This window comes from Tachypleus tridentatus, chromosome 13 (assembly GCF_004210375.1).
Source record: "Tachypleus tridentatus isolate NWPU-2018 chromosome 13, ASM421037v1, whole genome shotgun sequence".
Classification (NCBI taxonomy): Eukaryota; Metazoa; Arthropoda; class Merostomata; order Xiphosura; family Limulidae; genus Tachypleus; species Tachypleus tridentatus.
Window position 1 is genome coordinate 134,641,657 of NC_134837.1, and position 13,943 is coordinate 134,655,599.

The 13,943-nt window shown below is 32.7% G+C and overlaps 1 protein-coding gene across 1 annotated transcript; it reads left to right on the top strand.

Moving 5' to 3' along the window:
- Positions 1 to 3,886: 3,886 nt before the first annotated feature.
- On the top strand, positions 3,887 to 13,280 carry LOC143236061 (frizzled-1-like). The gene has a single exon (XM_076474317.1). It carries the CDS (start codon positions 4,217 to 4,219, stop codon positions 5,915 to 5,917), a length of 1,701 nt encoding a protein of 566 aa, XP_076330432.1. The 5' UTR covers positions 3,887 to 4,216; the 3' UTR covers positions 5,918 to 13,280.
- Positions 13,281 to 13,943: the final 663 nt, after the last annotated feature.

Consider the following 13,943-nt stretch of genomic DNA (forward strand, 5'->3'; position numbering starts at 1 on the left):
ACTCTTTTACCAACGAATAGTGGGATTGACCGTAACATTATAACGCCCCCACGGCTGAAAGGGCGAGCATGTTTGGTGCGACCGGGATGCGAACCCGCGACCCTCAGATTACGAGTCGCACGCCTTAACACGCTTTACCATGCCGGGCCCTTTTGGTGTTAATAAAAAAAGTTGCGAAACTGGTAATACAATGCATAGAAAATCTATTTTTCGAAAGATGATACAATATAATATTTAGTGTATAATAGCTTTCGAAAAAACACGCAATAAAAGGGAGTATTTTAAAAGGAAATTCCCTTTCCAATCGTCGATTGTGTTTATTTCTTTAAAAAAATTCAAAACTAAAACGATAAAACTTATTGAAAAATAATATATCGCTTCGAAAGGTCAAAATAAATCTCTTTAAAAAAGTTTAAAAGACAGAATAAACTTTAAATAAAACCTCAATGACCTTCTAGTGCAGTGGTTCCCAACCAGGGGTGCTCGCGTTCCAGGAGGTGCGAGATAACATTTGTTTTAGCCACCTTCACCTTTATTCTTAAATAAATAATTACTGTGAGGGGTGCGAAAACATATATTAAAATTTTTTAGGGATGCGGGGCATAAAAAAAGTTGGGAACCACTGTTCTAGAGGTAGAAATTTGAATAGCAAATTTTAATTTTTGAACCCCTTCAATTATTTCGCTTTTTCTTTAGTAAAATAAATAACAAAAGCTAACAGGAATTTTTACGACAAATTGCAAATTAAATCTTGATGTTTTGGTTAAAAGAGTTCCATTTTGAAAGACATAAAACAGGAAGTTTGATGCAAAGTACTTTTTGAAAGAAGCAACAACATTTGTATTTTAATGAAAAACCCCACGTGTATTTGTAAAAACTTAAGACTGAAACAATTACACTTTAATAACAAATAACGAACAAACTAAATTACTTCCAAAGTTAAAAGATTAAAAAGATATTGGTCGTAAAAAGAACAAAAGTAAAGGTGGAATAAATCAGGAGAGAAGTTATGATGACATTTTAGACATTTTGATTTAAAGTTCCAGTTTTTGCATGCAGGTCATTATTCATCTTTCTTTTTTCTGAAGTACAGTAAAAATTCAAGCTAGCTGGAATATTCGTGAAAAACCAAGGGCTATATCTTGAGAGTTCTGATCAGAAAATTCTGATTAGATTTGGATTAGAATGCTATAACGATTTTTTTCATTTATGAAGTTGGTCAACTAATATGAAGTTTCATCGAGACTAATCAAGAATGACGAGTATTTCTTTTAATTATTTTAATCTAGCGTTTCGTTCGACAAACATTTAGTACATTTTATTGTCGCGAGTTTCCAGTTTGTGATAAAACAGGACATAGGAAATATACATAGGTTTTATACAAAACAATTAAAAACATACTTTTCAAAATCAAATGTAGGATTAGCATGTGGCGATATCTGTCGAGTATTTTCAGTACCACATTTCATCAAGTAGGGTCGATCAACCGTTGAATGTTGTAAGAAGTCAGAAAGTACATTAATGCAATTAAAGGAAAAAAAAAGAGAAACACCTGTATATAAAAGAAATTATTAACATTCATATTTTTGACAATAAACTGTGTATTCCTTTATAATAAGAAAAACTCTGGATATATTTTGTTTGAATCTAAAATGAATGAAGCTCGGAAACGTGCGCCGGATTAAGTCCGGCAGACCGGACATCAGCCGAACCAACACTTTATCACAGTAACTGTAGGGCTTCTTAAACTTTAACTTGCACTTCAAAAATTGTTTCTAATTAAATAGACACATTTATAATAGTCTGTATGCATTAGTGTAACACTGCATAATAAATTACATGAGAAATCTGTAAGTGTACATGCTTGTGTTTGCTTGTATTCTCAAGACAACTGGTATGGGTATTAAAACTTTAAGTAATATAAAGTTAAAATTTTAATATCCATACTAGCCGTCTTGAAAATACATTTTTACTTCAAGTGGGTTTCTCGTCATCACGAATTACCTATGCTTGCTTACAACTACAGTAAGTATAAGTGCCAGTGAGAACCTATTTTGTGAAAGATAAAGAAGTACTTGCAAATGATTACTACTTCCAACAAATCACAGTAAAATTACCAGGACATATAGTTTTTTAAACTGACTTTGGGGGTCGTAACCTCAGACCTATTTAGCACTGGAATGCTTTTCGCATTATTCTGAGTTGTCTGACTAATCCGAAATTGCTGGCCCGCCATGGCCAGGTGGTTAAGGCACTGGACTCGTAATACGAGAGTCGCAGGTTCAAATCCCCGTCACACCAAACATGCTCGCCCTTTCAGCCGTAGGGGCGTTATAATATTACGGTCAATCCCACTATTCGTTGATAAAAGAGTAGCCAAAGAGCTGGAAATGGGTGGTGATGACTAGCTGCCTTCCCTCTAGCCTTACACTGTCAAATTAGGGACCGCTAGCACAGCTAGTCCTCGTGTAGCTTTGCGCGAAATTCAAATCTAACCGAAATTGGTTTTCTTCCACCTGGAAATACTGTTTATAAATAGCATAAAAGAAGGAGTTGTCAAATGACTAGCTTGATACACCATGTTTTAGTTATTTTATTTCGGTGTTCTTGAGCATTTAGTCGTTTTCTCAGCCAACCCGTATCGGCGTTCGCTTTTTCTTTGTGGGTATTTGGGTATGTTGAATTTTTAAATATCCAGGAGGGTCAGGAGCACAAGACCTCTTCTTCCATCCCTAGCTTTAATGTCGGCTACTATTATGTTATTATGTTGTTGTTGTAGTGCTTTTGGGCCAGAGTATCCCATAGTACTCCGGCCCTTTTCAGGGCAATGTCCATGTATTGTCTTGATTTGCCTTTTTTTATTTATTTTTTTTTCACTTTTATTCTTATATATATATATATATATATTCCCCTTTTTCTATATATATTTATAGGAAAAATAAAAAAATAAAACATAAAAAATAATACTTGTTTTAAGCGTCCAGTGCATGGTGGCCAACTTGATTTTTATTTCTTAAATATATATTGATAGGAGAGAGGTACTATGTTCATCATGTACGTAGTGTCTGTCGAAATCACACATTAAATTATTTTATGCCAATTTTTATTAAAATAATTTAGTGCATTATACAACAGTCTTACAGATATTGTCTCTATGTTTGCATACTTGTGCATGAATGTGGATGAAGTACTACATGGTACTTTATAGGCTGAAGTTAAGATTGAATTTTGTATTTTTTGTAGTTTATGTAATTGTATCGGCGTCAAACTATTTTGTTTGTTTTTTTAATTTCGCGCAAAGCTACTCGAGGGCTCTCTGCGCTAGCCGTCCCTAATTTAGCAGTGTAAGACTAAAGGAAAGGCAGCTAGTTACCACAACCCACCGTCAACTCTTGGGCTACTCTTTTACCACCGAATAGTGGGATTGACGGTCACATTATAACATCCCCACGTTATAATGTCGAGCATGTTTGGTGAGACGGGGATTCGAACCCGCGCCCCTCAGATTACGAGTCGAATGCCTTAACCAACCTGGCCATGCCGGGCCATATCAACCTATAAAACTGTCTATAAAATGTATATTCTAGAACTTCATATTTCGTGCTACATACACCCTTATAGTTACTATTTATGTCCAAAGCATAAAAGCCTGTAGAGAAAAAATATGTAAATATACAGTTTAATCGTTTATTTCGCATTAAAAAAAAAAACTCACAGAAATTTCTCCTTTTATGACATGTTACGTAAACTATTTGCAATGGTTTTACTCTCTCTTAAAATTATGGTCGACTTTTATTGACCAATCAAATGTAAGGCTTGTTTGCCAGTTTGTATTACAGCGCCATCTATATATTATCAGCCAATGAACTTGAACATTGTTTTATGAAGTATGTTATTGCAGTTTCGTTGTCGGTTGACGAGGGATTTTTTGATGTGGTAAGTGTGTATGATGCCATTTGGATATATTTTTAATTTTCATAGCCCAGGATGAATATGTAACTAGAGATGTTGGCTATAATCATATGTTCAACCAATACTACGCCAGCATTTGACTGTAGTGCCAAAAAGAAATTTCTATCAAGTTTAAAGGCGAAAGCACTAGTATTAATAATAATAACGGTAGTAATAGTATTACAGTTCGTACGACTCTGAGTGAGTGCAAGTTAGATTGTGATGTTAGTGTTAATAACATTAGGGTAAACTCGGTAAGGAAGCAATGGCCCAAAACCGAAATTTCGCGTATGTTGAAGCGTCATTTATGTTAATTATACTGATAAGTCTACAATATAGAGGGTTATCCACTAATGGTCAATCGCATCATAGTAAACAACCTGTACCACAGCATGGATTGTGCGAACCCATCACTATACCTTTGTGTAAAGATATTCAGTACAATATGACAATGATGCCAAATATTCTAAATCATCAAAAGCAAGAAGATGCTGGCTTAGAAGTACACCAGTTTTTTCCTCTGGTGAAAGTGAAATGTAGTCCAGTTCTACAGTTCTTTTTGTGTTCAGTGTATGCTCCTGTGTGCACTATATTAAATTATCCTTTACCACCTTGTCGATCTCTGTGTATGTCTGCAAAAGATGGTTGTGAAAGCCTAATGAATAAATTTGGTTTTAAATGGCCAGAGAGTTTAGATTGTACCAAGTTTCCTGAGGCAGGTGGAAAGAGCCTCTGTGTTGCACAAAATAACACAGGAAAATCGAGCCATGAAGGTACTCCACCATTAAACAGAGTGAATGGCCTAATCAACCCCAATACAACCAAGAGAGACATAGGATTTGTGTGTCCTATGCATTTTAAAGTGCCAAAAGGATTGGATTATATAGTAAGAATTGGTAAAACGACTGAGAAAGACTGTGGACTTCCATGCCATGAGATGTTTTTCAAAAATGAAGAACGCAAGTTTGCCAGTATCTGGATTGGAACATGGGCCGTGTTGTGTATGTTATCAACATCATTCACTGTGCTAACTTTTGCTGTGGATTCAAAAAGATTTTGCTACCCTGAAAGACCCATAATTTTTCTGTCAGCATGCTATTTTGTTGTGGCCCTGACCTATGTTGTGGGACTCTTTCTTGGAGACAAAGTGTCATGTAATGAACCTTTTGATCCTCCAGGAGGTAAGGCTGGTGTAGAAATGGTGCAGACAATTACTCAAGGAAGTAAAAAGGAAAGTTGTACAATTTTGTTTATGTTGCTCTATTTCTTTAGCATGGCCAGCTCCATCTGGTGGGTAGTTTTAACCCTAACGTGGTTCCTCGCAGCTGGTCTGAAATGGGGACACGAGGCCATTGAGAAGAATTCTCATTATTTTCATGTTGCTGCATGGACTGTGCCTGCCATTAAAACTATAACAGTTCTTGCTATGGCCAAAGTAGATGGTGATGTGTTGAGTGGTGTATGTTACATTGGCATATGGAATGTTTATGCACTACGTGGATTTGTTCTTGGCCCACTTTTTGTGTACTTTGTTTTAGGTACTGTATTTCTGTTAGCAGGTTTTATATCTCTATGCCATATTCGCACTGTCATGAAGAACGATGGTACCAGGACAGACAAGTTAGAGAAACTCATGATACGCATAGGGATTTTCTCTGTCCTTTACACTGTCCCAGCTCTTATCATCTTGGCATGCTACTTTTACGAACAAACATATTTTGACTCGTGGATGCTAACCTGGCAACACCAAATGTGCAAGCTGCGGAACTATAGCATCCCTTGCCCTGTTCATCAAAATCATTGGCCTAAACCTGACTTTGCAGTCTTTATGATTAAATACTTAATGACTTTGGTAGTTGGTATTACTTCAGGTTTCTGGATATGGTCAGGAAAAACTTTTAACTCTTGGCGTAATTTTTATTTCAAGATCCGTCGGCGACTCCTCTGCACTGAGGCTTATGTTTAACTTATGTGAGTTTATAGTAATTGTGTTCTTAGCTCTCGACTCGTAGTGCATATTTGTAGTCTCAAGTGGCACGGCTAACTCCACATTATTTTGTAATGCCATAAATTAATTTTTTTCATATTAAAGAACAAGAACTCAACTTCGAATATGTACTTGTTATATTGTATAAAGTGTGGTCTTATCCAGAAATTATGAAAATGGTAATTAATTTTGTTTGTTATCAGTTATTAGTGAAGTGTATCAGTGTGTTGTGGATATAAACTTTGGTAGATACGTAATACAAGATATTATATTAGTGTGCTGCTAAATATATTAAATTTTGCCCTTGTATTGATAAAATGAGAGTGCTCAAGATTGGTAAAAGATAGGATAGGTTCTTGTTTTCTAACAAGGTGATTGGTTTATAGAGTGAGTTGTCACCAGCAATAGGAGAGGACAGTGCACTTAACAGAATGTTATAAAATTAAGATATTTGGGAAGGACATTCTTAAAGCAAAACAAATGGTGACTGATTTTTTTATGTTTATATTGTAACTTCTTGCATAAAGAATATTCATTTTCATTTATCTTGCATTATACTCCATATAACACACTTGAGATTGTTCATAATCTACTGTATTAATTTCATACTTTTCTATGAAGTTTTATTAGAATCAATTCAAGTTATACTTTTATTTAAAAGCTCCTGATGTGTTATAGTAATGAATACAACTCCAGTTGTGGTGAAGAAACACTTTCAACTTAGTTATTAGTTCATGAGAAATTAAGAGGCATAAGTTTTTCTATGGCATTTTTTAAATGCATAAATACAGAGATATGGAAAATATACTGTATTGTAACATGCCATTCTTTTTTTTCATAAAGGTCATTGTTAAAGTTGAAATAAGTGATATATTTATTCAAAAGACATAACATGTAACTCATGAATATATTTATTTGAATATTTTTCATTTGCAAACACAAATGTGTTTCTCCTTTTGTGATTATTAGAAATAGAATGATTTTCAGCTCTGTGACCAAAATATGAAAAATTTAAACCTAACAATCACATTCAATGTAAAGTTTGTCTTGTAACTGTGAATTAGGTACAGCATTTATATAGTTTCTCTGTACATACAAGTTTACTATAGCAAAGGGAGTCATTTTGGAATAAAGTATGACAGATGTGGAAGTTTTATAAAGACATCATTGTTTCTGATAGTGAAATATTAAGAACCTATGAGTGATAGTAAAGGAAAGTATGTTATGTCAATCGTAGTACAACTCAGTGTTGAAAGGATCTTTAATCAGATACTAGGGTTTGTAAGGCCAGCCAGAATAGAGCATAATTGTTTATTCACTATAAATTTTTATATATGTGATCATCAGTTTTCATTGACAACTGTTAGGATATGTTTCAGTTGAATTTGAAGAAGTTTGCTAATGTTAGATAAAGCCATAGGAGTAACATATTTCTAGTTTTGAAATATTACAGACATTAATTCAGTTCTTTGGTTGGCTAGGACAATAATACAGTACTTTCAATTTGATGTTTTGTACAGAATGGTGAACAGTTAACTGAAATATAAGTTTTGAGCAGTGTTTCCTCTAATGTTTTTAAATCCATGTGTAGAATGATTTTTCATGTACATCAGTATCAAGGTTATGTGCACTACCATTTTTTTTAAGGGGATGGTGTGGTATTTTTTTAATCCAGCAAACCTCTATCAGATCATTAGGTTGCTTCGCAATGCTACCAGTTGGTTATTTGGGCTTTAGGTCTATGAACTGCCAGGGTCATTAAGGCCATTAACTTGTTGAGCCTCCTCACCAGTACTGAGGATGTGCATGGCACATGACTGTTTGTTGTGCAACTGCATAGCTTATAGGGAATGCTGGTCATAGACTTAACAGTCTGGTAGCTTATGTGTAGAGTTGTTAGATTGTAGAATTTTCTCATATTTGAAAGCTTTGTTAATTTATTTCACCTGCTTGCAACCTCTAGTGTGTTCTGACTAACAGAGATTTAATTATTTAATATTTTTTAAGGTTGCCTGTTCACCTACTGAAAATAACAAGAATGTTAATGAAAACAAGGAACATCTAGTAAGCCTCTCCAATATTTAAAGTATACTTAGTCCTATTCTCGACTTTTATGTCCCACCAATGGATAAGTTATCTAACAGTCTTAAGCACTTAAACAGATTTAAATATCCCTTTAATTGTTAAACAATTATTTTTTATAGTAAACTAGTAACAAAGATATATGGATCATTTCTGTATTCTGTACTTGACATTAGCTACTTTGTTACTGAATTCTAATGTATTCAGCACAAGATGCTAATCCTTGGAGTAAACAGTTTGAAAATCTTCAAGAGCTCTCCAGAGAAGGAAACTAAGCCAAAGAAGTATGTTGAACATAAGATGCTAATTTTTGATGTAAACAGGTTGAAAACCTCTAAGAGCTCTCCAGATAAGGAAAGTGTATGCCAAAGATGTTTTTCAATACCTCATATTTGTTTAACCTATGTAATGTTGAACAAATGCTCTTTGTTAACCAAGTCTCTCTGGTACTCTTATTGCAGATTAGAAAATTATTTGTGGAAGTCAATAGGGTAAAAGTCTCCTTTTTTTTTCTTTGTGCAATACTCTGAAAATGATAGGACAATAATACAAATTTTAGATTTGGAAGTCATATTTTAATCTTCCATTAGGAATGTTTAATTTTTTTTAACATGGTGATTAACTTATGAAACAAAATAACTAGCTGTATGGTGGCCAGCATTTTACAGGAGTTTAGGAGGGAGTCAATTATTTTCTGAACAATAAATAGTTAGTTTAAATTTTAACTATTCTCAAGAATGGGTGTGCATGGAGAGCCTTGAAATAATCAAATGGCCCCTTGTTTGTACATTAAGTTAGTTTACAACTAGGCTTAATGTGATACCAGTTTGGGTGTTTATTGTAATTTGCTCTTACTACAAGTTTAACAGAATATGCTGTAATTAGTAGTATTTGGATACTTTTAATGGTATATTCATAATAAAAAATTTGTTGTAATGATTAAAGAAGAAATATTGACCACTGGAATGCCCCTGTAGTGAGGAAAAAGACTAATTTCACATTTACTAAATGTATCTACATGAAATATAGCAAGCTTTCAGTAAGGGGTACACCTGTTTTATGCATGCACACAAAATGTGTTACAAAAGTATTTCTATTCAAGATATATCTGTAAATTGACAACAAACTTTTACAGAATGCCATTCATTGTGGTGTTTGGTGCCAGAGTTATTGACTATTCATTGTTCTCCAATATGCTGATTTAGTAACAGTCTGTGGTATATGAACTTTGATCTTCACCCATACATAAAGGACACCCATACACTCTCCCAGTTCAGCTGAAAGTCCTGTGCTAAAGTATTCAGGTTTATCCAGCCTGTCTAGAAATGTCCCATGGAAACTGCTATATGAAGCCCTATTTTAAATTTTAGGAGGGTGACTATCTCCATCACTGTCAGTCCAACCCCCAGTGGTTCAGCTACCAAAACCTACTAATTCTATACCAGAACAACTAAAAAAAGCCTATTCAAATATATGAGGCTAGCATTTATCTAAATATTTCTTTGAAAATAAGGGACTAAATAATGAAAGTAGTGTTAGAAATAGAACAGATGTAACCTTAGTGTCTTACAAAAAGTATAATTAAGTATAATAATGTTTTTTCAGGTTAGAAAAGGCATACACACCATATCAATTGTTGTTGTGACAAATGGCTTATATAAATAGTTTCAATTACTACTGTATTTCGTGCTTCTAGCCAATCTAGTAAGCTCGTTATTGAGCAAAATGGTGGGCATAGTATGGTTTAAAAATGCTTATATGCTGGGTTTTTTCTTTTTCTTGAAAATCCATGAGAGACTAAATAAAAAATGTATGTAAAAAATATAACAGGCCTAATACTAATGTTGAATGACAAGTATAATAAATGAAACTTCTGGAAGTATCCCAAATACATTAAAAACACTTAAAATGGAATGATAAATGTACAGTGGAACAGTATTTTGTCACCATTAATGTGACTTGATTAGGTACCATGCTATCACTATTAACTGCATTAAAGTGTTCTGTTGTATAAGGTACTTGATGATGCTGTGTTAATGATGGTAAAATATAGTTTCATAGATTTTAACATATATGTTTCTGTTTCATTCTAACTATTTTTAATGTTTAACATAGTATAATACTTTCTCTTGTTGAGTTTTAGCAATACTGACCTGGTTAATACTGATTTTTCTTGTAAAAACAAGTTACCATCAAATGTTTTATCCCTCACACATTCCTCATTTGTCCATTATGGTGCAAAATCAGAGATAAGGGAAAAAGCATTTCAGATTTTTGTCTCCCTCAAGTCATTGCCAAATATTCTTTTGTTAAATAACAGAACTCATCAAGTGGGGTTGACAATGAAACAAAATATTTTATGAAATTCTCTTTATACTAGTGTAGAATAACATTTTAAAAGTTACAGCTTAAATCTTTTTTTCTTCATCAGAATGTGACTGTTGTTTAAGACCAGATTATGTTGCTTTATAACTAACAATTACCAAGTACAATTTTTGTATTGTACTATAATCTATGTCATTTGTTAACTTTATAGCTATATAAAAAAACTGCCAAAATGATGTGAACAGCTGAAAAATAATAATTAGTACCGTGTTTACCTGCTTATAAGACGGGGATTTTTCCTCGAGATTTCGGGCTCAAATTGGGGGGCCCGTCTTATAGGCGAGGTCTACAGACATAGAAAATAAATTTAGTTCACTCAGTTTATCAGATCGTTCCTCAAATGCGGAATTTCGAATTCCATTGACGGCAGTGAGGATGATGAACTTTTCAGCGAGTTTATCGGCGGCAGAGATGACGTAGAGCAGGAGGAGAACACGGAGGAATGTGACCTCTACGATGATGGATTGTCCGAGGAGCAGTTTTATGAACTGTTTGGAGATAGCGACAACGAATAATTTGAAGGCTTTTGAATTTCATAACTTGCATACTGATTTGCTGTGTTCTATTAAAGTGCAGTTTGCGTAAACTCTTTTAATACTTTGAAGAAATGTGGTTTAAAAGTTAGCATAAACGTACTTTGATACTGAAATATGTTGTGATAAGTTTTGTGCGTTAGATTGTTCTTTGTTATGTGTTTTAAATATGAATATTTATCATACAGTAAATAAAATAGTTGATGAAATTCCATTAAACGCTTGAACACTGAGTTTGGATTTATTCATTTATTTTCACTTTTCTATCTCTTTTATTTTTCTCCTTCTAATCTGAAATCGAAATATCGTATACGAAACCCAAAATTAGGTTTCTATTAATTTCCATTTTTTTCACTTTTCTCTCGTTACCTGCTTTCCTTCCTTCGTCTTATAAACGAGTCTAAACAGAATATCGACAATCTCTCAGGTGAAGTTGGGACCCGTCTTATAAGCGAATCGTCTTATAAACGAATAAAAACGGTACTAGAATCTTTATTTTGACTTTGTTGTCATTTTTTCTAACTGAATAAATTAAATTGTATTATTATCTAATTAAGGTATAAATGTAATTACAAGTGCCAAAAAAGAGTTAAATATATTCAAGATATCCAGAATTTGACTTAAACATGTAACTCTATAAACTGTTAATCTATTTATATGCTAATGAGGTTATTTGCTGTAACTAAATTAAAAGCATTGCAAGTAGCTCAAAATACTTGTTGGAATGATAGTTGGTGTGAATTCATGAAATTTTGATGTTATTCATATAAGTGAATTAATTGTCATAATTTTTCTGTAACTTCTTAATGTAATGATATGAGAATTTAGTAACTTTAGAGGTAATTTTGTTTGGCAGAAGCCAGATTTTAGTGTATTGTTATTTCTGGAAAAACTCGGCTAAGTCTTTAGCAACATGGTCTGAGCAATTCATTAGAATACAAATCAAACATGTGAAATACCACTAGAAAAAAATTCAGTTATTGGTTTAGCCACATAGTAATTTTAAAATGTTTATTATTGTTCACAAGCATTTTTTTTAATCCTGAAATTGTTCAATATGTAGTCAAACTACATAACTTGTACAATTTTATTAGTGAGTAATTTGTGTTAAAAATGTCATAATTTAGGAAAAGTTCTAACACTTCAAGTGCTTTAGCCCTTTTACACAGTGGTATGTGGTCGTAACTTAATGTCTCCTAGCAACCATACATTAAGTATTGTATGTATGTATATATAGCAAATTTTCCAGTGCTTTGCTACTGTTTTAGTAAAGAAATAATTTTGTTAACTTTAAATGTTTTCTTCAGTCACATAAATATTGTATATCTTGTAGATGACAATTAAAACATAAAACATAAAGTGATTAAGGTGCTCGACTGGTAATCTGAGAGTCGTGGGTTTAAATCCCTGTCATACCAAACATGCTCACCCTTTCAGTTGTGGGGGTGTTATAATGTGACATTTAATCCCACTATTTGTTGGTAAAAGTATCCCAAGAGTTGGTAGTAGGTGGTGATAACTAGCTGCCTTCCGTATAGTCTTACACTGCTAAATTAGTGACAGCTAGTGGAAATAGCACTGTAGCTTTGCTCAAAATTCAAAAACAAAATAAAACATAAATTACACATTTGTTCACCAAAAGAAACTATTAAGCCATAATATTTGATGCAGGACACTGAAAAGAAAGCACCCAAATAAAGGTGACATATCCTACAAAGTCAACTAGGATGGAGTTACCATAGACTAGGATATAAGTCTGGTATTATCAAAGTTTAAGGTAACTTCTTTATGAAAGTAGCCTGAAGAATGCATGAAACATAGAACTGAGTATTTTAAACTAGTGTGTAAAATATTTGTCTACTTTTTAGTTTTTTATATTTTAAAGCAATTTACCTCTTTCTATGAAAGTGAATTCTTTATACAACTATAATGTAAAGACAAAATCCGCTTATCTAAACTTATATTTACAGGTTTTTCAAGCTTGCAGTGATGTGTTATTTATGGAAGTTTTGTAAATTTTTTAATGCATCTTTTAAAATAAAATTTTACACTGTTAAATGTTGTGTGGTAATTATAGTTGTTTGTGAGATTATTTAAATGGATAATCCGTGATGAATATGAGGAGACATTTTCACACTTGAGTTTTTTTTTGTAAAGCTTTCAGTTCATATTTTTATAAATTTTTTATACATGCATATTTTTAAATGTTTTTAGTGTTAAGCATAATATTGTTCTAACTACTTGTATCTATAAGTAGTAATACACACAGTTAGGCAAGTCTGGGATTGTTTAAAAATGTTTGTACATATATGATTTATAAAAATAAAATATATGAACTATCTTGCAGCTGTACAGTTTCATTTATTCATTGTTTTTTATCATGTAGGCTTAAATCCATGTCCATGACACCATACTACAGTATGGTCCAAAATTTAGGTATCCCAACCAAAATTAAATCTCTTGTGACACCAAAACTTGATCCTCTGTAAGCCAGTATCATGCTTTGTACCATTTACATTAACCTGAAACATGTTGCACCATCCTACATTAATGTGTTTTAATTTGCTGATTATCATTATATTATATTAAGGACAAATAAAACTTGTGTGAAGAATGGCAATCTCTTCCATTTTAACTGTATTAATAATATTTCAGGTGGTAAATTTTTTTTAATTCTACTCCCTTTATTTTAATAGATACCAATTATCAGAATAAATATCAATTGTTGATGGGAATAAGTCTTTCAATTCATTCTTATTTCTAATGTGTTAGAAATTTAACTTATTTCACTGCAAGTGCAAATTTTTCACTGTAATTTTATTAGAACTTCAATTGATTTTATGAAACGCCATATGGGATAAGAGAAAATGTAGAATGAATAAACAGAATTGAAAGGAATGTTCTTTGACTGTTATATATATCAGAAATAATTATTCCAACAGATTTATTACTCTAAATTCATAGGAATTATGAAAATTTAGAAATATTAGAAATTAATTTGGTGG

What these genes read in the sequence shown, in the direction of transcription:
- LOC143236061 (XM_076474317.1), top strand. Translation starts at nt 4,217, where the DNA reads ATGGCCCAAAACCGAAATTTCGCGTATGTTGAAGCGTCATTTATGTTA.